At 34.4% G+C, this 21,891-nt stretch overlaps 2 protein-coding genes and 1 long non-coding RNA gene across 7 annotated transcripts in view; 1 reads left to right on the plus strand and 2 right to left on the minus strand.

Annotated features, from left to right (window-relative positions):
• LOC141387543 (E3 ubiquitin-protein ligase RNF181 homolog) overlaps nucleotides 1-21,891 on the minus strand; it is a 140,032-nt gene that overhangs the window by 61,510 nt on the left and 56,631 nt on the right. Inside the window, exon 1 of one of the 3 annotated variants that reach the window (XM_073957442.1) lies at nucleotides 5,611-5,745. The exons of the other annotated variants lie outside the window; for them this stretch is intronic. The gene's annotated coding sequence lies outside the window, so the exon portion shown is untranslated. Of the gene's footprint in view, nucleotides 1-5,610; nucleotides 5,746-21,891 lie in introns of those variants that run through there. 3 annotated transcript variants of the gene reach the window in all.
• Nucleotides 1-21,891, minus strand: part of fray (oxidative stress responsive kinase frayed) — a 97,673-nt gene that overhangs the window by 19,149 nt on the left and 56,633 nt on the right. The window contains exon 1 of one of the 3 annotated variants that reach the window (XM_073957344.1): nucleotides 20,527-20,859. The exons of 1 other annotated variant lie outside the window; for it this stretch is intronic. In XM_073957344.1, the coding sequence (XP_073813445.1) occupies nucleotides 20,527-20,560 (34 nt within the window). In that variant the 5' untranslated portion in view covers nucleotides 20,561-20,859. Of the gene's footprint in view, nucleotides 1-5,610; nucleotides 5,752-20,526; nucleotides 20,860-21,891 lie in introns of those variants that run through there. One more of the 3 variants, XM_073957361.1, reaches the window with a different exon arrangement.
• The window catches only part of LOC141387574 (uncharacterized), a 64,406-nt gene continuing 49,593 nt past the window's right edge, over nucleotides 7,079-21,891 (plus strand). The window contains exon 1 of the long non-coding RNA XR_012408586.1: nucleotides 7,079-7,263. This is a non-coding gene — a long non-coding RNA (uncharacterized lncRNA). The remainder of the gene's footprint in view (nucleotides 7,264-21,891) is intronic.

The following is a 21,891-nucleotide window of genomic DNA, read 5'->3' on the forward strand; positions in this document are numbered from 1 at the left end:
AATATGTAGAAAATACCCTTGCAAAAACTTGTCAACATAGATCCACGTTTTCTAATAGCCCCATATAAGGGTACCCCGATTTCGAGTATTTACCCAAATTTTGGGTAAAAACTCTTTAACTGCCCAACCACTTGACGTAGGCTGACAAAACGTGGCATAAATCTTTCTCATGTCAAAAGAACTTCTGGTACTGAACATGGGGTCTCTGGGTCCATTTTTTGATATAGCCCCCATATAGCCGTACCTCCCGATTTAAGGTATTTTTCATCTATTAGCCACATTTTACACCCAAATTGGCTGTAATTTGGCACAGTGAGTCCTCAAGGAGCAGAAAATATCCCAGCAAAAACTTGTCAACATAGGTCCACGTTTTCTAATAGCCCCCATATAAGGGTACCCCGATTTCGAGTATTTACCCAAATTTTGGGTAAAAACTCTTTAACTGCCGAACCACTTGACGTAGGCTGACAAAACGTGGCATAAATCTTTCGTATGTCAAAAGAACTTCTGGTACTGAACATGGGGTCTCTGGGTCCATGTTTTGATATAGCCCCCATATAACCGTACCTCCCGATTTAAGGTATTTTTCATCTATTAGCCACATTTTACAACCAAATTGGCTGTAATTTGGCACAGTGAGTCCTCAAGGAGCAGCAAATATCCCTGCAAAAATTTGTCAATATAGGTCCACGTTTTCTAATAGCCCCCATATAAGGGTACCCCGATTTCGAGTATTTACCCAAATTTTGGGTAAAAACTCCTTAACTGCCGAACCACTTGACGTAGGCTGACGAAATTTAGCTTAAATCTTACTTATGTCAAGAGAATATCTAGCATTGAAAATGGGGTCTCTTGGTCCATGTTTTGATATAGCCCCCATATAGCTGTACCTCCCGATTTAAGGTATTTTTCATCTATTAGCCACATTTTACAACCAAATTGGCTGTAATTTGGCACAGTGAGTCCTCAATGAGTATAAAATATCCTTGCAAACATTTGTCAACGTAGGTCCACGATTTCTTATAGCCCCCATATAAGGGTACCCCGATTTCGAGTATTTACCCAAACATAGGGTAAAAACCCTTTATCTGCCGAACCAGTTGACGTTGGCTGACAAAATTTGGCTCAAAACTTTCTTATATCAATAGTAATAAGGGTATTGGAAATGGAGTCCCTGGGTCCATGTTTTGATATAGCCCCCATATAGCCGTACCTCCCGATTTAAGGTATTTTTAACTATTAGCCACATTTTACAATCATACTGACTGTAATTTGGTACAGTGGGTTCCCAATATGTATAAAATATCCTTGCAAAAAATTGTCGACGTAGGTCCACGTTTTCTTGTGGCCCAATATGGGTTTCTGAAATCGGGAGGTACGGCTATATCAAAAAGTGGACCCAGGGACTCCATTTCCAAAACCTTTAATACTATTGATATAAGAAAGTTTCTAGTCAAGTTTTATGAGCCTACGCCAATGGTTCGGCAGATAAAGAGTTTTTACCCAATATTTGGGTAAATACTTGAAATCGGGGTACCCATATATGGGGGCTATAAGAAAGCGTGGACCTACGTTGACAAGTTTTTGCAAGGGTATTTTCTACATATTGAGAACTCACTATGCCAAATTTCAGCCACTATGATTGTACAATGAGGCAAATAGACAAAAAATACCTTAAATCGGGAGGTACGGTTATATGGGGGCTATATCAAAACATGGACCCAGAGACCCAATTTTCAATGTTAGATATTCTCTTGACATAAATAAGATTTGAGCCAAATTTTGTCAGCCTACGTCAAGTGGTTCGGCAGTTAATGAGTTTTTACCCAACACTTGGGTAAATACTCGAAATCGGGGTACCCTTATATGGGGGCTATTAGAAAACGTGGACCTATATTGATAAATTTTTGCAAGGATATTTTCTACTCCTTGAGGACTCACTGTGCCAAATTACAGCCAATTTGGTTGTAAAATGTGGCTAACAGATGAAAAATACCTTAAATCGGGTGGTACGGCTATATGGGGGCTATTATAAAACATGGACCTAGAGACCCCATGTTCAGTACCAGAAGTTTTTTTGACATAAGAAAGATTTATGCCAAGTTTTGTCAGCCTACGTCAAGTGGTTCGGCAGTTAAAGAGTTTTTACCCAAAATTTGGGTAAATACTCGAAATCGGGGTACACTTATATGGGGGCTATTAGAAAACGTGGACCTATGTTGACAAGTTTTTGCAAGGGTATTTGCTACATATTGAGAACTCACTATGCCAAATTTCAGCCACTATGATTCTACAATGAGGCAAATAGACAAAAAATACCTTAAATCGGGAGGTACGGTTATATGGGGGCTATATCAAAAAATGGACCCAGAGACCCCATTTTCAATGCTAGATATTCTCTTGACATAAGTAAGATTTGAGTCAAATTTTGTCAGCCTACGTCAAGTGGTTCGGCAGTTAATGAGTTTTTACCCAACACTTGGGTAAATACTCGGGTATTTACCCAAGTATTTACCCCCTTGTTTAAAGTATTGTAAAACTATCCATTTTGAATCGATTTCATAGCCTAAACCCAGAAATAGGGTCTAAGATGTTGTATTAGCGATTCAATATGGTAAATACCCAAATAAATACCCACAAATGGGTATTTACCCGGTATTTACCCAATTTACCCAATTTACCGGGTATTTACCCATTGGGTATTTACCCACTGTCCATCTCTAAAGAACGGCAATGTTTTAAATGCATGCACGTACATTAGGGTGACCAAAAACAAAAAATATTTTTTTATTACAATGCTCACCCAACAATTTTTTTCCATTTGATCCAAAAACCTTAAATATGAAATTTAAATTTCCATGAAATTGCTCTGAAATCCACGGTCCAATCGATGACACATTTTTACCAGTTCATTGATGTGGCTAAAAACGAATTCTACAAAAATGTATGATGATCGTTTATCATACTTATTTCCATAAGAATTTGTATGGGACCCAAAGAAGGGCTCTAGAGCAAAGGCCTCAATTATCGCCCAATCGAAAAATATTAATTTTTTTAATAAATCCTACAAAAATTTGTGAAAATCGAATGGACGACAAATGGATCCTGTAGAGCAATTTCGTGAAAATTCACCTTTGGCTCCCATACAAATTACTTGGAAATAAAGATCGCTCAGGGGTACAATACAATTTCATAATTAAGGTTTTAGATCAAATGGAAAAAAATGGAATTAAATTTTTTGGGTCACCCTAAAGCTGAAAACACATCCAACGTTTGAGTAAAGTTGTGTGTCATTTCTAGTAGAAGAATAAAGAAAAATTGAAATTTGGCAGCACTTTGTCTTTTATTCATCTACCAAAAATGACACAAAAATTTACTCAAACGTTGGATGTGTTTAGGGCATAACGTACATCAAAACTTGTTCCTATTTTTGTTTAAAAAAACTTGTTTGTCGACGGCGAGCGTTGAACTTACAACTCTCGGGTAGGTAGTCGGAAATACTCCATGTGGCACCGTAGTCGTTATTTAGTAATGAGTAAAATAAGTAGAGAGAGGTCTCCCTCGCCCCTTCTGGGATGGATGTTTGTGGAACAATTACAGTCAGGGACAAAAGTTTACATACACCCCATAAATCTCCGGTTTTAGGACAAGTAATGACTTTTACGAAATTCCAAGTATGCAGTTTTATTTCTTCTCACTGATAAACAATATTTGAAACAACAAAAGTATAATCCATAATACAAATAACGGTAAATTTTACAAAAACCAAAAAATGGTGGGGACAAAAGTTTACATACACCCCAAGGAAATTGTGTATTGCCGTAGAATTTATGGAATTAGCGGCAAAATTTCTACATTTTATTGTTTCAGCGAACGACTCTGGGTGTCCAAGATATATTTTAGAGAAACAACAATAATTTTTGGGGCTTAAATGCCGTTATTTAAGGTCAGAATTCTTGTATTCCTCATCAAAGTTGACCCTTGCTTAACTCTTTGCGTTTTAAGGTATTGTACTTTATATAAATATATAAAATTAGTGTCAGATGGCAAATCTTGAGACCCTAGAAAGCTTTGAAGTTGTTCCTGTTCATAATATACCTTCCTGGAAGTCGATAATGGACGTTTTTTCTCAGATTTTGCTTGAAGTTAATAGATTCTGAAGAATACTTTGCGCAAATTACATCCAGAAGGCTTTGAAGTGCCTTGTAATATGGTCTGATACAATCCTTGGACATCAATTGACTCAGAAATGTACAATTATCCGAAACTTTTCGCCCCTATAGTGACGGTAATTATCATAATACAAAAACGACATTGTTCACGGTACAAATTTCATGCTTTTTTGGTAGTGTTTATATTTTGATGCTATGGAAGCTTTGGGAGCAGGTTTGTAACAGAATATTTCACATTTCTGGTTCAACTGATGTCCAAGGATTGTATCAGACCATACTACAAGGCAATTCAAGGCCTTCGGTATGCAATTTGCGCAAAGAATTCGGCGGAATCTATTAACTTCCACCGAAATCTCAGGGAAAACGTGCCTTATCGACGTCCAGGAAGGTATATTATGAGCAAGAACAACTTCAAAGCTTTCTAGAGTCTCAAAATTTGCCATCTGACACTAATTTTATGCTTTTTATAAAGTACAATACCTTAAAACGCAAAGAATTAAGCAAGGGTCAGCATTGGTGAGGAATACAAGAATTCTGACCTTAAATAACGGCATTTAAGCCCCAAAAATTATTTTTGTTTCTCTAAAATATATCTTGGACACCCAGAGACGTTCCCTGAAACAATAAAATGTATAAAATTTGCCGCTAATTCCATAAATTCTACGATAATACACAATCTCCTTGGGGTGTATGTAAACTTTTGTCCCCACCATTTTTTGGTTTTTGTAAAATTTACCGTTATTTGTATTATGGATTATACTTTTGTTGTTTCAAATATTGTTTATTAGTGAGAAGAAATAAAACTGCATACTTGGAATTTTGTAAAAGTCATTACTTGTCCTAAAACCCGAGATTTATGGGGTGTATGTAAACTTTTGTCCCTGACTGTATATAAAATAAGTAGTTTTGGATTGTAAAATTTTAAACAAATATACATATTTGTTGCCTACTGGTAATGTAGATGTTAGCTTGTTTACAATATATTGTAATTGGTTATTCGGCTCATGTGGTTCCCAAATTCTTGCTGGGTACGACGCTTTTCGGCATGGACAAATTGTAAAATGGCTATTATCATGTTGTAGATGTTGCCCGCCTGTCATTTATATCTACGGATGTTTATTTTTTTACTTTTGAAAATTCTGAATTTGTCGGTGGGTGAGAGTTCACAATTGCATCTCCTCTCTCTCTCTCCTACAAGTCGGCAATTGAATGTCTACATATACATATGTATACAGTTAAATATGTATATTCAGCTTGTTAAAAATATACAACTTTGAAATTTCTACTTTATTCATAAAATAATTTAAAGTTGAATTCCGAATTTCAGCCACATACACAAATAGTTTAAATAACCGTTCTTTGGCGTATACCATCCATCATAAAAATGACGCAAAAATGGAAAAATCATAATATGTAAAACTGAGAATATAATCATTACATTTTCCCGGCTTGTTTCTCGGTCTTCTTTATGTAGATTGTATGTTTTTAAGCATTTGTTGCGATTTTAATCTTTTTACGTGAGCTTTACAACATTAGATTTCACAAAGGCATCGTATTTTAAGTCGATACGCTTATTCAAATTAAAAAATAATAATAATTTACAAATTAATTTGCTAAGGAAAATTTTGTGGAGAAACGCGCGCGCATCTTTGACGACAACGATGACAACGCTTTCGATGATCTTTTTTCGAATTCAGTATTGACGTTAAGTCACTCGAACCGTCTTTTAGCAACTAAATAAATCAACATTATTAGCTTGTACGTTTGGGGATACACTACATATGCATAGACACGCACACGTCATTGGCCACTCAAACGAAAATACATGTCTACATAGACTCTACGACAATATGCGCAAAATGTTTACCAAAGCGAGAGGCAACGGTTGGCTAAGAAGTGCAAAAACAGAGAGATAGCGCTCTGAATGTATACGTGTAGTTTTGGGGATGCCAGATATTCGTATGCCACAATTTATTAATGGCGTTTCTAAAATACCCTATATGTAGTTGGTGTTTCATTGAAAAGATAATTTATCGGGTATGTTCTGAGACACACTTCACCTCTCATTTCACGCCTCAAGCATTTAGTTCACACAATTTACGTTTATTTTTCGGACGGACTAGGGTGCACTCTTCTTTTTAAATACGCTAGTGAATCTTAGCCCCAAGAAATTCGAAAAATTGGAAGTAAATGGGGCGACCAAATGCTTAAGGGTTGAAATGAGAGCTGAAGTGTGTCTCAGAACATACCCGTATATCTGTCTATGTAATAAAATACTGATGTCTGATAATAAGTTTAATAGCACATCATCTCAATATCACAGGAAATCAACGAAAATATAAACGAAATCTGTATCTGTATTTATGATGGTCATTAAACTCATAAACTCATTACTCATCCCGGAAACAAAAATCGACTTTGACTTCCTTCTTCTAATTATTTTCTACAAATAACACAGAAATTCATTTCGGGGGACCCCCTAAAACACCATTCGTACGTCCTTGATAAATAACTTATTTTTTAAGTCTCCAAAATCAACTTTCGATTTTGCATGTCGACTTTTCGATATTTTGCTCACAGAAAAAAAAAACAAAATTTTTAATTAAATACCTATTCGGTATTCCATAAACCACGTGATTTAGCTTGAATGTAGTAAAATTTAGATTATAAAATCTGGCAGCAATAACAGAGACAAAAATCGAAATGAGAGTCTCCCCAAGAGAGTGAGTACTGAGAAATCTCCCAAGTACAAATGTACGCAATCGATGTGTTTGTGTTGGCGCTCCTCTGTTGCTACGGTCGTTTATGGTATGGGAGGAACGTGGGGGAAGTAGGTAGGAATGAAAATAAAAACAACAAGCAAATGCCAAAAACTCAGAGCAACAAATAATTGTGGATAAGCGCCGGCATAAATTGATTTAGAAAGCGTTTTTCGGAATTCCCTCAACAGTAACACAAACAACAGCCCGTAGAGCGTTTGTAGATACGTATAATAAAATTGGAATATTCTCCAAGTTTTATTAGATACATACGTATGCAGATGAATATTTAGAAAATTATCCGAGCATAACGTATGCAAAATTCAAAACAGGTACTTTGCAAAAAACAGTAAAAAATTAAAAAAAAAACCAAACATATCGACGGGGCGGACATACATTGTGGATACATTGTGGTATCCACAATATCATCGATAAATTTTAAACTTCAATAATTATAGAATATTGTGGATAAATTAGCAAACAAAATAAAGTTCTTGCTAAAACTTGGTGATAGTAAATCGTCTACTGACTCAGAAACCAGGCACCGAAATATTTCATCAGAAATTTCTAAATTTGTGAAGTGTATTCCCCTTCTTATACGAGGGATACTATATACATATGTTTCTGGCCTGTGCAACACTACGTATTGCCATTTGCGTTGGAATAAAGCATAAACGTATCAATTTGTCAAACAATCATCGGTTGTATTATTTTTACCACAGAACTTCCGAGTTTTCAGTACTATTTATCTTATAAAATTACATCAGTTGCTAATATATACAGTGCTCGACATACCAATTGAAACTTTTTCAGAAGTACATGACGAAGTACATTTTATTTCTTAGTTAAATATTCCCGCATATTTTTGCATAACATAAAATATCAATGTGAAATAATAATAATAATAATAATAATAATAATTTAAACAAATATTTATGCTATATTCAGCAAAACATACCTAAAACTGCTTAAGCAAAATATCCATCACTTCAAAAGCGTTGACAAAACAATGGAAACTTCCATAAGTCTTCTCATGTATTTATCGTTAATGGTTATTTTCCCTTTGCATTAGTAGTTCGGAATAGAATCAGATATATGTGATTCTTTCGTGGTATAGGATGACATATGAAGTGTGTTTTTTATGAAAACCTAATTTTCTGTATCCTTTAAAATGAAATTGAAAAAATTAAGTTTTACACAAACAATTTTAATAACATAAAAGATTTGTCAATATGGGACATTATTTGTTAGAACTTATTAAAAAAATAATAAATAATTTCATAAATTAATTCTCTGTCGAGTTGAGCTTATTAAATTGTTACGTTGTTTAGTGTACAGAAAACAAGTCCACCTCATATTACAATCGCAAACCCATGAGACAACTTTGGGCAAGGATTATTTGAGTCCAAAAATCATTAAAAAAACGCCAAATTTTTATTTAGGCTGTTAGTAAATAAACCGTTTGACATTTTTTAAAGCTTAAAATATAACAAAATTTTACGGGTCGAAGAATTGAACCTGGTCTTTAAAAGTTATTACCCAGCAAAAATACTCATTACAAATTGGCCTACTTTCTCAATATTTTAACACGGACATGTCATAGGGAGTAAGTACTTATTTTTTGGCACTTAAAAGTAAATAAATAAGTACTTAAATAAGTAGTTACGACTTGAAGTAACCAGGGAGTAACTACTTATTTATCTACTTTTTAGTGGCCAAAAAATAAGTACTTACTCCCTATGACATGCCCGTGTTAAAATAATGAGAAAGTAGGCCAATTTGTAATGAGTATTTTTGCTGGGTACAGACAAAAAAGCCATAGACATCTTAAAAATTGTATAGTTTGCACGTAATTTGTAAAGGAGCATTAAATTGAAAATAGATAAGAGACATTTGAATATATAATACAGTTCTTTTACTCAAAATGTGCTATTTTTAGGATACGAATGGTTTTTTGGTTTAAAGTTGTTTTCAAAAGCCAGGCCCATTTCTTCGTCGCGTAATTTGGTCTTATCTACAGCTTCAAAAAATGTTTAACGGTTTATTTATTTGCCTTATAAATAAAAGTTTTGGTATTTTTATATGATTTTTGGATCTAAATAACTCCTGTCACTGCCCTCCACTCAATTTTTTCAATTTCAATTTTATTGAGGTGAATATTTCTTTCTAAACTCGAAATAATGATAATTAATGAAATTATTTATTTTTTGGAAATCATTCCCTGCAAAAAACAATATTTTATATTAAGTATTAACAAGTTGTTATGACTCTTTCCAAGGCCTATAGAAGGTCGGCCATTCAGAGTTATGTTAACAACTTTTGACAACAAACGTAATAGATTTTATATTATTGTGATTTGAGTTTCTCTGCATTTTAAATCACAATAATGTTTTTGACAACAAACATAACAATCAGGTGGGCTTCGTGTCCAACTGTATAAACTGTGACTCTTTCCAATATCATCTTTAAGGACACTAGAAAATGTGGGTTTCTTGAAAAACTCCGATCATATAAAATCCTTTGTTATATAAGGATCACATATAGGGAAGGCAATGGGCCATTGAAAGAAATTTGGCAAAATAACCTTTAATCATAAATACGTGAGAGACTTGTGAGAGTTTCCAATTTTTGCCAAGGTTGTTGAAGTAATGGATATTTTGCAAAAGCAGTTTTAGGTACTTTTGCCAAATATAGCATTAATATTTGTTTGAATTATTATTATTTCGCATTGAACTTTTATTTTATGCAAAAATATGCTGGAATGTTTGACTGAGGAATAAAGGCACTTCGTCAAAAATGATTATAGGTATTTAGTTTTCTGAAAAAGTTTCCATTGATATGTCGAGCACTGTATTTATATATTTTTTTCAAGAGGATACCTCACCACGAAGTTTCAACAACGTATCAATAAAATAATTTTAACAAGTAAGAAAATATTAGTCGGCTTGGCCGACAGAGATATACCCTCACACCTAAAGAAAATAAGTAACTCACAATACTTCTACCGCCTATATAATCTATACTTATAAAAGAGTTGAGTAATGATGACTGACTCACTGACTGGTAATCAACGCCCAGACTAAACGGCTAAAGCTAGAATCTTGAAATTTTGGTGACCCTCACTCTTGGTCCGAAGGTGTCAGATAAGGCTGGATTTTTGGAAATTCGAACTAGAACGGTACGAAAAGTACTAAAAGGTACTAAATATGGTACCCTTTGTATTAGGCAAACGCGAAGAGCTAGAATTCTGAAATTTGGAATGAGGTTCACTGATGAAGAGTTAAAAAAGTGTACCAAAGGGTTTTTGGAAATTCGAACTATAAGTGTACGAAAAGTACTAAAAGTTACTAAATTTAGTACCATTTGGTATTACGTGAACGGATAGAGTAAAATCTTGATATTTGGAATGAAAATCAAGGTTTAGAAGACGAGCTGATATAAGGTGGTGGTTTTGAAAATGTGTACTCATGTGTACGAATAGTACTAAATGGTACTAAATTTGGTACAATTTGAATTTGAGCGAACCGATAAAGTTGGAATTCTGAAATTTGGAATTACTATTACTGTTGGAGTGTAGGTTTGAGAAATGGAGGTAGTTTTCGAAATTCGTACATATGGGTACGAAAGGTACTAAATAGTACCAAATAAGATACAATTTGGATTTGGGGGAACGAATGGAGCTGGAATCCTGAAATTTAGAATTAGGATTACTGTTGGAGTGTAGGATAGAGGTATTTTGGAAATTCGTACTTTTGGGTACGAAAAGTACTAAATGGTACCAAATTTGGTACAATATGAATTTATGTGATCGGATAGAGCTGGAATAGTGAAATTTGGAATTAAGATTACTATTGGAGTGTGGGCGTACTTGTGGGTACAAAAAGTACTGAGAGGTACTAAATTTTGTACAATTTGGATTTGGGTGAACGGATATAGCACGAATTCTGAAATTTGGAATTAAGATTACTGTTTGAGTGTAGGATTGAGGTAGTTTTGGAAATTTTTGGTTATGGGTACGAAAAGTACTAAACGTTACCAAATCTTGTACAATTTGGATTTGAGTGATCGTATAGGGCAGGAATAGTGAAATTTGAAATTATGATTACTATTGGAGTGTGGGATTGGCATACTTTTGAAAATTCGTACTTATGGCTACGAAAAGTATTAAATGGTACCAAAGTTGGTACAATTTGGATTTGGGTGATCGGATACATTTGGAATCCTGAAATTCGAAATTAAGATTACTGTTGGAGTGTTGGATAGAGGTAGGTTTGTAAATTCGGACCTATGGGAACAAAACGCACTAAATGGTACTAAATTTGGTACAATTTGGATTACGGTGATCGGATGCAGTTGTTGTGGAAATTCGTACGCATAGGTACGAATAGTACTAAATAGTACCAAATTTGGTACTATTTGGATTTTGGTGAACAGATATAGCTGGAATCCCGAGATTTGGAATAAGGAGTACTATTGGAGTGTAGGATTGATAAAGTTTTGGAAATTTTTAGTTATGGGTTGGAAATGTACTAAATGCTACTAAAATTGGTACAATTTGGATTTCAGTGATAGGATACATTTGGAATAGTAAAATTCGGAATCAAAAGTGCTGTTGGAGTGTTGATAGAGGTAGGTTTGGAAATTCGGACTTTGGATACGAATAGTACTAAATGGTACCAAATTTGGATTACGGTGTTGGCGGTTTGTTGGCGTGTATATATTACAGGATTTGGTACAATTTGTTATTGTGTAAAGGGAATTTTGAAATATTAGGAGGAGGTTCGTATTTATATGTAAAGTACTAAATAGTACTATAAATGGTTTTGGGGGAACAGATAGAGCTGGAAATGAGGATCGCGGTTGGTGGGTTAAGCCGTCTTGGCGCTGAGCATCCCCATTAAAATATCTCGACAATTATGGCTGGCTCTTGATGTGTAGGCGTGAGGAAAATCGGACTTACGTGGTACGAATAGTACTTACATGAAAATAAATATCAATTAAAATAGGTATTAGTACAAAAAAATGTCCATGTTCACCAGTCTATATTATATATTTTTTATTTGTTTTGTATATCCTTTCCGCATACGAAGTAGCGGGTACTTTGCTAGTACGATATACAACGTTTGGTGCCGCCAGGCTTTTTGGAGCGTTTGGAGCATTATCTTAAGAAGTAAGAAGGAACATGTACCGTCGTAATGGGAAAGCGTATGCAATTTGTTACAACAAAAATTAAAGGGATTTGTTTGGATCGAGAGTTATCATGCGCTCCAGCCGCTACACATGGTGACATAGGGGTTTTTTTACAGCTTTCGGGCCATTTTTTCATGAAGTACGGACTTGCCCCTGGAAAACGTGTGCGGTCGTAATGGGGGCAGCAAATACAAGTTGCTAAAAAAGAAGCAAAACGATCCGAGAGCAGGCCTGAAAATGCACTTTTCCCAAATTTTGTGTGGGAGGTATTCGAAAGAGTGAACCTATATAGTCCATATTCGAACCTGATCTATGTCCCGTTGAGATATTACGATATGAATAGTAAGGACCAAATCTGTTACTGCCTTTTAGAGTTGTCGAGCGCACCATTTTACCGAAAAATTTTCAACTTTTGTAGAGGATGTACCTGAAGGAGTGGACCGATATAGCTTATCTTCGAACTTAAGCTAAGTTTGGAAAAAATATTACGAAGGCCAAACTTGGGACCGAATCGGCAGATCCGTTCGAGAGTTATCTTACGCTCCAACCACTTCACATGGTGTCATAGGGGTTTTTTTTTTGCAACTTTCAGGCTATTTTCTCAGGAACTATGGACCAGCGAATACATATTGCTAAAAGAAAAATCGAAGCCATTCGAGAGCAGGTCCTAAACTGAACTTTTCCGAAATTTTGTGTGGGAGGTACCCGAAGGAGGTAGAAATTTCACGATGTGCAAAGTATGGACCAAATCGGTTATCGGGTATAATAATATGAAAAATATAACAATATTATTGAAAATATGCATTCTATATTTTTTAATGGCCGAGGGTCTTGACCACATTTGTTAGTATATTTTTCTTCAAATTAGGATTTATAGTTTTGAGTGCCTAAGAATTCATCATGCGCTGACTTATATAGACTTACTGTCAAATTTGGAGTTTATTGAACATTTTAGGCCTATAGTTGCAATATACTCAAATTGTAAATAGTGCGTTAATATTTTTATCAAACATCGTCCCCATACATACATGAAAGTATTCTTGTTTTAGAACAATCTCCATATATATGAGCAAAACAAATTTGATATATTTAGAAGATCTTACACATGCCTTTAAAAGAATTTTTAACAATTTTCCTTAAGATATCTTGAAACTTACGGTTAAATATTATATTATAATAGTGCCCTAATAACTGTACAGTCAAATATATTTCTACGTGAAAAATATATTTAGTGGCTCTGCGTACATGAATACTTTTTCGTACGCATATTTTAAAAACAAACAGCACAACGCTAAACAATAAATACAATATAAAAATAATAACCACAGCTCCATTAAAGAGTACAAAATATATTATTTTCAAAATTACCAGATTTTTAATGAAAGACAATTTTCACCATTTTTTTAATAAAAAAAATAACAGAAAAAAATGGCAAGAATTTTGAGTTGATTTCGAAAGACAATACTCATGACTAAAATACAAAATTATCATTATAGCGCTACCTCGCGCTACTTTTTTTAATACTCTATATATTTTTCAAAAAAAATTAAAATTTGTATGGCACTTTGAAATTTAAAAGAAATGTTCAACTTTAACACCCTGCAACTGTAAAAGTAAACAACATATGATCTTGACATTTTGGTCAGAGGCGAAGAATTTTGTACCCTATAACCATGTATTGACAGTTATACAAAAAACCTAATTTCATTTAAATGGTTTTATAAAGCTCACCCCGTTTGTTTTATTTATTATTTATTCTTGGGTCAAATTTAGTAATGCAAATTTCACCCTCTTCCTGCCAACCGATTAATCTGAAATTTTGTATACACTTTGGATTTTGGTGACAATAAAATTATGTTTATTCATTATCATTATAAATTCAAGATGGCCGCCGCTACAAAATGGCTGATAACGTAGGTTTTATCAATCCCATCAATATGGGTATCAAATGAAAGGGCTCAACAAGCAGAATACAATATACTATAAAAAATTGAAATCCAAGATGGCGGCCGCTACAAAATGGCGGATAACGTAGGTTCTATCAATCCCATCAATATGGGTATCAAATGAAAGGGCTCAACAAGCAGAATACAATATACTATAAAAAATTGAAATGCAAGATGGCGGCCTCTACAAAATGGCGGATAACTTAGGTTAGTAAAAGGGCTTGACAAGAAGAATACAGTGCACTATATAACCTCAATATTTAAGATGGGCGCAGCCACTAAATGGCGTATAATCAACAAGCAGAATACAATGCACTATAAACAATTGAAATCCAAGATGGCGGCCGCTACAAAATGGCGGATAACGTAGGTTCTATCAATCCCATCAATATGGGTATCAAATGAAAGGGCTCAACAAGCAGAATACAATGCACTATAAACAATTGAAATCCAAGATGGCGGCCGCTACAAAATGGCGGATAACGTAGGTTTTATCAATCCCATCAACATGGGTATCAAATGAAAGGTCTCTACAAGTAGAATACAATTTACTATGCAAAATTGAAATCTAAGATGGCCGCCGCTACAAAATGGCGGATAACGTAGGTTTTATCAATCCCATCAATATGGGTATCAAATGAAAGGGCTCAACAAGCAGAATACAATATACTATAAAAAATTGAAATACAAGATGGCGGCCTCTACAAAATGGCGGATAACTTAGGTTAGTAAAAGGGCTTGACAAGAAGAATACAGTGCACTATATAACCTCAATATTTAAGATGGGCGCAGCCACTAAATGGCGTATAATCAACAAGCAGAATACAATGCACTATAAACAATTGAAATCCAAGATGGCGGCCGCTACAAAATGGCGGATAACGTAGGTTCTATCAATCCCATCAATATGGGTATCAAATGAAAGGGCTCAACAAGCAGAATACAATGCACTATAAACAATTGAAATCCAAGATGGCGGCCGCTAAAAAATGGCGGATAACGTAGGTTTTATCAATCCCATCAACATGGGTATCAAATGAAAGGTCTCTACAAGTAGAATACAATTTACTATGCAAAATTGAAATCTAAGATGGCCGCCGCTACAAAATGGCGGATAACGTAGGTTTTATCAATCCCATCAATATGGGTATCAAATGAAAGGGCTCAACAAGCAGAATACAATATACTATAAAAAATTGAAATACAAGATGGCGGCCTCTACAAAATGGCGGATAACTTAGGTTAGTAAAAGGGCTTGACAAGAAGAATACAGTGCACTATATAACCTCAATATTTAAGATGGGCGCAGCCACTAAATGGCGTATAATTAAGATTTAAATTTAGAAATTGAATCTGTAATTTAGGTATCTGATTAATCCAGCCTGAATCCACCACCCAAGTCAAGATTTTTTATCGTGTTGAGGACTGTGTGGCGCTAGGGTGGCTAAAAATGATACGTCGTTAGCGGTACACCACCCAAGTTAAGGTGAACGGTTAAAACGCGCCGAGAACTGTATGGCATTAGGGTGGATAAAAATGATATGTCGTTAGCGTTTTCCCCTCAAGACTCAGGCGCATCTTGTTGTACATAGACTTGCCCCTTTATTGGACCTCTGGGGGGTCGACCGTTTAAATGTCCATTACTCGTGGGAACAAAATGGTAAAAAATATATAAAAAATACAAACACAAATAAAACAGAAACTGCAACAAAACGTAAACGAAGGCTTCAAAAAGGGAAAGAAAAGTATAAAGCAAAACGAGCTAAAGAAAGTGAAGGTGATAGAAATAGTCGATTACAGAAACGACGGGAACAATTAGCGTCAAAAACACCTGAGCAATATGAGGACAGGTTAAAAAAGCAACGTAGTGATATACACAAATGACGGCGTCAGAATCGCCTGAAGAATATGAAGCCAGGTTAACAAAGCAACGTGAGCGATACACACAGATGATAGCGTCAGAAACGCCTGAAGAATATGAAGCCAGGTTAACAAAACAACGGGAACGATACACACAGATGTGTGTGGCCTTTAATACTATCATGGGCGTCTACAATACATAAAATGCAGGGCAGCGCTGTGGATCACGCAGTCGTATACTTAGGTGCGAAACTGTTTGAAGAAGGTCAAGCCTACGTGGCTCTTAGTAGAGTAAGATCTTTGCAGGGATTACGTATAGAGGAGTTGGACTGCAATAAACTAACGGGCAAGAAACCTTGCAATAATGAAGCACTAAATGAATTAAACAGAATGCGAAATAAAAACCAAAAACTAGAAAATAAAAATTTGTAAAAAAATTTTTTTAAGTTAAACGGTTTTATGTTAAACATACTTTGCAATGTTTAAGATAAATGTACTAAAAACCAAAAAATAATAAAATAGATACAGTCGTGGGAATTATAAACATATGCATAGACTAGACTAAAATAAAAGCGTGGGGCACGTCAATTGTCTACAATCGTTGATTAAAATGTTTGTTTTGTAATGTTACACTATAATTAGGCAGTTGTTCAACCGACAACGATGGACGTGTGATTTATGTTTATTCATTATCATTATAAATTCAAGATGGCCGCCGCTACAAAATGGCGGATAACGTAGTTATTATCAATCCCATCAATATGGGTATCAAATGAAAGGGCTCAACAAGCAGAATACAATATACTATAAAAAATTTAAATCCAAGATGGCGGCCGCTACAAAATGGCGGATAACGTAGGTTTTATCAATCCCATCAATATGGGTATCAAATGAAAGGGCTCAACAAGCAGAATACAATATACTATAAAAAATTTAAATCCAAGATGGCGGCCTCTACAAAATGGCGGATAACTTAGGTTTTATCAATCCCATCAACATGGGTATCAAATGAAAGGTCTCAACAAGTAGAATACAATTTACTATGCAAAATTGAAATCTAAGATGGCCGCCGCTACCAAATGGCTGATAACAATTTTTTATCAATCCCACCAATATGGGTATCAAATAAAAGGGCTTGACAAGAAGAATACAGTGCACTATAAAACCTCAATATTTTAGATTTAAATTTAGAAATTGAATCTGTAATTTAGGTATCTGATTAATCCAGCCTGAATCCACCACCCAAGTCAAGATTTTTTATCGTGTTGAGGACTGTGTGGCGCTAGGGTGGCTAAAAATGATACGTCGTTAGCGGTACACCACCCAAGTTAAGGTGAAAGGTTAAAACGCGCCGAGAACTGTATGGCATTAGGGTGGATAAAAATGATATGTCGTTAGCGTTTCCCCTCAAGACTCAGGCGCATCTTGTTGTACATAGCCTTGCCCCTTTATTGGACCTCTGGGGGGTCGACCGTTGAAATGTCCATTACTCGTGGGAACAAAATGGTAAAAAAATATAAAAAATACAAACACAAATAAAACAGAAACTGCAACACAACGTAAACGAAGGCTTCAAAAAGCGAAAGAAAAGTATAAAGCAAAACGAGCTAAAGAAAGTGAAGGTGATAGAAATAGTCGATTACAGAAACGACGGGAACAATTAGCGTCAAAAACACCTGAGCAATATGAGGACAGGTTAAAAAAGCAACGTCAGCGATATACACAAATGACGGCGTCAGAATCGCCTGAAGAATATGAAGCCAGGTTAACAAAGCAACGTGAGCGATACACACAGATGATAGCGTCAGAAACGCCTGAAGAATATGAAGCCAGGTTAACAAAACAACGGGAACGATACACACAGATGTGTGTGGCCTTTAATACTATCATGGGCTTCTACAATACATAAAATGCAGGGCAGCGCTGTGGATCACGCAGTCGTATACTTAGGTGCGAAACTGTTTGAAGAAGGTCAAGCCTACGTGGCTCTTAGTAGAGTAAGATCTTTGCAGGGACTACGTATAGAGGAGTTGGACTGCAATAAACTAACGGGCAAGAAACCTTGCAATAATGAAGCACTAAATTAAACAGAATTAAACAGAATGCGAAATAAAAACCAAAAACTAGAAAATAAAAATTGGTAAAAAAATTTTTTAAGTTAAACGGTTTTATGTTAAACATACATTGCAATGTTTAAGATAAATGTACTAAAAACCAAAAAATAATAAAATAGATACAGTCGTGGGAATTATAAACATATGCATAGACTAGACTAAAATAAAACCGTGGGGCACGTCAATTGTCTACAAATTATCGACTTAATGTGCGATAGAAGAATCGTTTAATTCGTCGTTAGGCAGTTGGCCCGCAGACGGTGAGGAAATTTCTTACTATTTTCTTGCTCATGGAAATTGCAATAGTTATACACTCCATGTAAATAAAAGAGATGTTGCAACTAGTTTATCGATGGACATTCACACTGCTGGCTGGCGAGGAATCGTTTCACTGCTCATAGTTTGTCTTTAATCGACAAAGTACTACTCGCTCACCACTATGAAACCCTAAAACTCGCTTATAATCGAGCTTGCTAGCTTGTTTCCACATTCTAGCCCTACTTATCACACGTCCATCGTTGTCGGTTGAACAACTGCCTAATTATAGTGTAACATTACAAAACAAACATTTTAATCAACGATTGTAGACAATTGACGTGCCCCACGGTTTTATTTTAGTCTAGTCTATGCATATGTTTATAATTCCCACGACTGTATCTATTTTATTATTTTTTGGTTTTTAGTACATTTATCTTAAACATTGCAATGTATGTTTAACATAAAACCGTTTAACTTAAAAAGTTTTTTTACCTATTTTTTTTGGAATTAATCTCCGTTTTTTTGAGATTTCACCCCTCTGTGCGTCCAGTTCCGTCCGTTTAACATCTTTTTACATTTATTGAAATTGCACGGACAAAAGTATGTGTTACTATTATTTTCCATATTAATTGTAGTATTTTTACACAAATGAACAGTTTTTAAATATATGAGTATTATGAAAAACTAAGGAGTATTTCTTTAATTTTTGAACAAATTTTACATTTATAAAAAGTTTTTTTTTTTTAATTTTCTTTATTTTTATAGTTTATTTGATGGGTTTGGACCTTTTTAAGGGTAGGAAGATAAAAAAAGCTCAAAAACATTCATATTTTGATGCAAAATATTAAAAAAATGTGCAAAGGCTATAATCGGGACGGGGCCGACTGGCTTTTATACCGATCGAAATTGCGACCTGTAGCGTGATTACAAGGTTTAGATAGACGGACGGATGCGGACACTAAATTGTATAAATATAGTTCATAGCTCAGTGAACGTCACACAAACTAACGTGAGATGTTACGGATACGCAATTTCTTCATACAAACAACCGGTGTCCATTGAACTAGAACAAATTAGGTCGTTCAAACGAACTAGATTTATACAACTGTAACGAACACACATAGCCAGATCGACTCGGCTTGTCGAGACATTAATTTTGGCCAAAAAACAACTTATAATAACCTCCCCACAATATGGTGTAGGGTATAAAAACACAAAGTTCAACTTTGACCTTGAAACCCTCTGCAACTAATAGACCGAAGCAGAAAAAATTTCGATTATAAAGAAAAAAACTACCTTTAGACAATAAAACGGGTATTTTTTATAAAAAGTCGAACGATCATAGACTAGAATTTGATATCCTTAATAGGCCCAGAAACTTATTATCGTTTCATTAGTTTTCGAGGGTCATCGATTTCAAGAATGTCATGATTGAATTGTTATGATATAGTAACAACAGAGATTAAATTTATCTTTTGAATGTTTTTTTTTTGTTTTCTTATTTTTTAATATAAACATAATAAAACTCATATTTTTTGTTAGAAAATCAACACTTTTTACATAAATGCTAAATATTATTTGTATGTTTTCATTAAACGCATCCATGCATATTGTTTTGTCGTCAAAACTCAAAGACGCGCACACATATTCATTGTTTCATAAGGTGAGAGCTGATGCACATTAATTATTTTTTCTAAAAATAAATTGAAATGTCTAAAAAATAGGAATTTGCAGAAATGTAATTTTGAATGAATGCTGTTGCAGCGACGATTACACTGAAAGTATATTTTTGTTTAGTAGACAGAATATTTTTTTAGAAACTAATCGGTTGTTGAACCGAATACAGTCTATTTTTCATAGATCACTTTCAAGAGTATAATGTGGTCAATTGTATTCCATACTCTATTTTATAGGAATCCCAAAATAATGTATCAAAAAAAAAAAAAAAAAAAAAATACGCGAGCTGATGATATGAACAATGAAGTTGTCGTTATTGAGTGTCCCATTATTAAATATTTTACTTTTACACGATTTTGAACCACAAATAAGCTTGTTATTCTAGTAAATTTATTGTTATTTTTTATTTAACTTTTGTTTATAATTGTACTCAGTTTGTTATGAATGTTCATTGTCTTATATTTTCACTTTCCATTTGAAGAAAACGTAAACATTGTAATACGTACTCGTATTTTAACATATATCACATTTAAGACAATACACTACATACTTGGTTTTAAACATCCAAAGAATAGAAACTGCATTCTGACGAGCACAATATAAAAGGCACCTCTAAGTAAATCCTTTTTTTTAATAACTTCAGGGAGAGATATATGAACTAAATTCAGTGTTAGGAGCCAATTTCCCTTAAGGCTATGCTAAAATTCCACAAGTTCACAAAATAACTAATTATTTGCACGCTGAGAACCATTTAAATTACTATTTTACTGGCGAATTTAAAATTTTGTTTAAAACAAAATTTCAAATATCGACGACAAAGCGTTGTACGGATATTTAGCGATAGCGACAATATCTGGAAATGAACTAAAGCTATCGATTCCTTTGAATGAAATATATAAAAGCTAAATAAAAAACTACATGTTCATTTTACGAAATTACTGTAAATGACGCACCACAACCATTGACGAATACCCGCGTACAGGCAAATTGAGAATAACAATAAAAAGGTGTTAATTTCAAAGTGAACGCCAGATTTGCTGCCCGCCTTCTCTACACATTCGGTTTGTGCTTAAACTCAATACCATTCCATTCATATTCCAGTATTCCATAACGTTGGTATTTGTTGTATTTCCACGTTCAATAGAATATCTTTGCCGCCTACACCATCGAACTGTTTTTCTACCCTTATTTTCAGGCAATAGTGGAAGCGTTTTACAAATGAACATCACAAGTAATTAGGTATATGTGACATAGATTCATTTCCAGATAGAAGCAACAATACCAGCTTGTTGGATTGAATTGAATCAATAAAGTTATTTTCTATTCACATTACAATTGATAGGATCATTATCTAGACTTATTGGCACCTAAAAATTATCCGCCAGCCGGTTGATTTCCTTAAAATGTGTTTCTTCGAGCTAAGTTAAATTGTACATAGATGGTAAAAGATTAGCTATTTGAAACATATTTCTCTAAAAATTGAATTACGGTGGAACAAGGTCATAAGGAAACAGATTTGGGTACAAATTTTATTCATGCCTAATAAAGAATCTGTAAATCGGCATTAAACATATACCTATATTAGGGTTATGATATTTTACAACCTCTTATCCCTGTATCATATTATGACGAGTTTTTACAGAAGATCACATAAAATCTTAATTAAAAAACCTTACGCAAAAATAATTTTAGAATTTCTATTTATCAGCACTTTGGATATTTTTTTGACGTCACTGTAAGCATATATAACTGAAAAAAGCTGTAGAGCGACGCGAGATAACCAAAATTAAATAACCTATTGTTTCTCACTAATTTTATCATCATATGATTACTTATGTTTTTTTATATCATATATAATTATACCCTACACCACTATGTGGGGAGGGTATTATAAGTTGGTTTTGGCCAAAAAGTT

The sequence above is a fragment of the Musca autumnalis genome, unplaced genomic scaffold, assembly GCF_047663935.1.
Source record: "Musca autumnalis isolate F117 unplaced genomic scaffold, ASM4766393v1 scaffold_1, whole genome shotgun sequence".
Classification (NCBI taxonomy): domain Eukaryota; kingdom Metazoa; phylum Arthropoda; class Insecta; order Diptera; family Muscidae; genus Musca; species Musca autumnalis.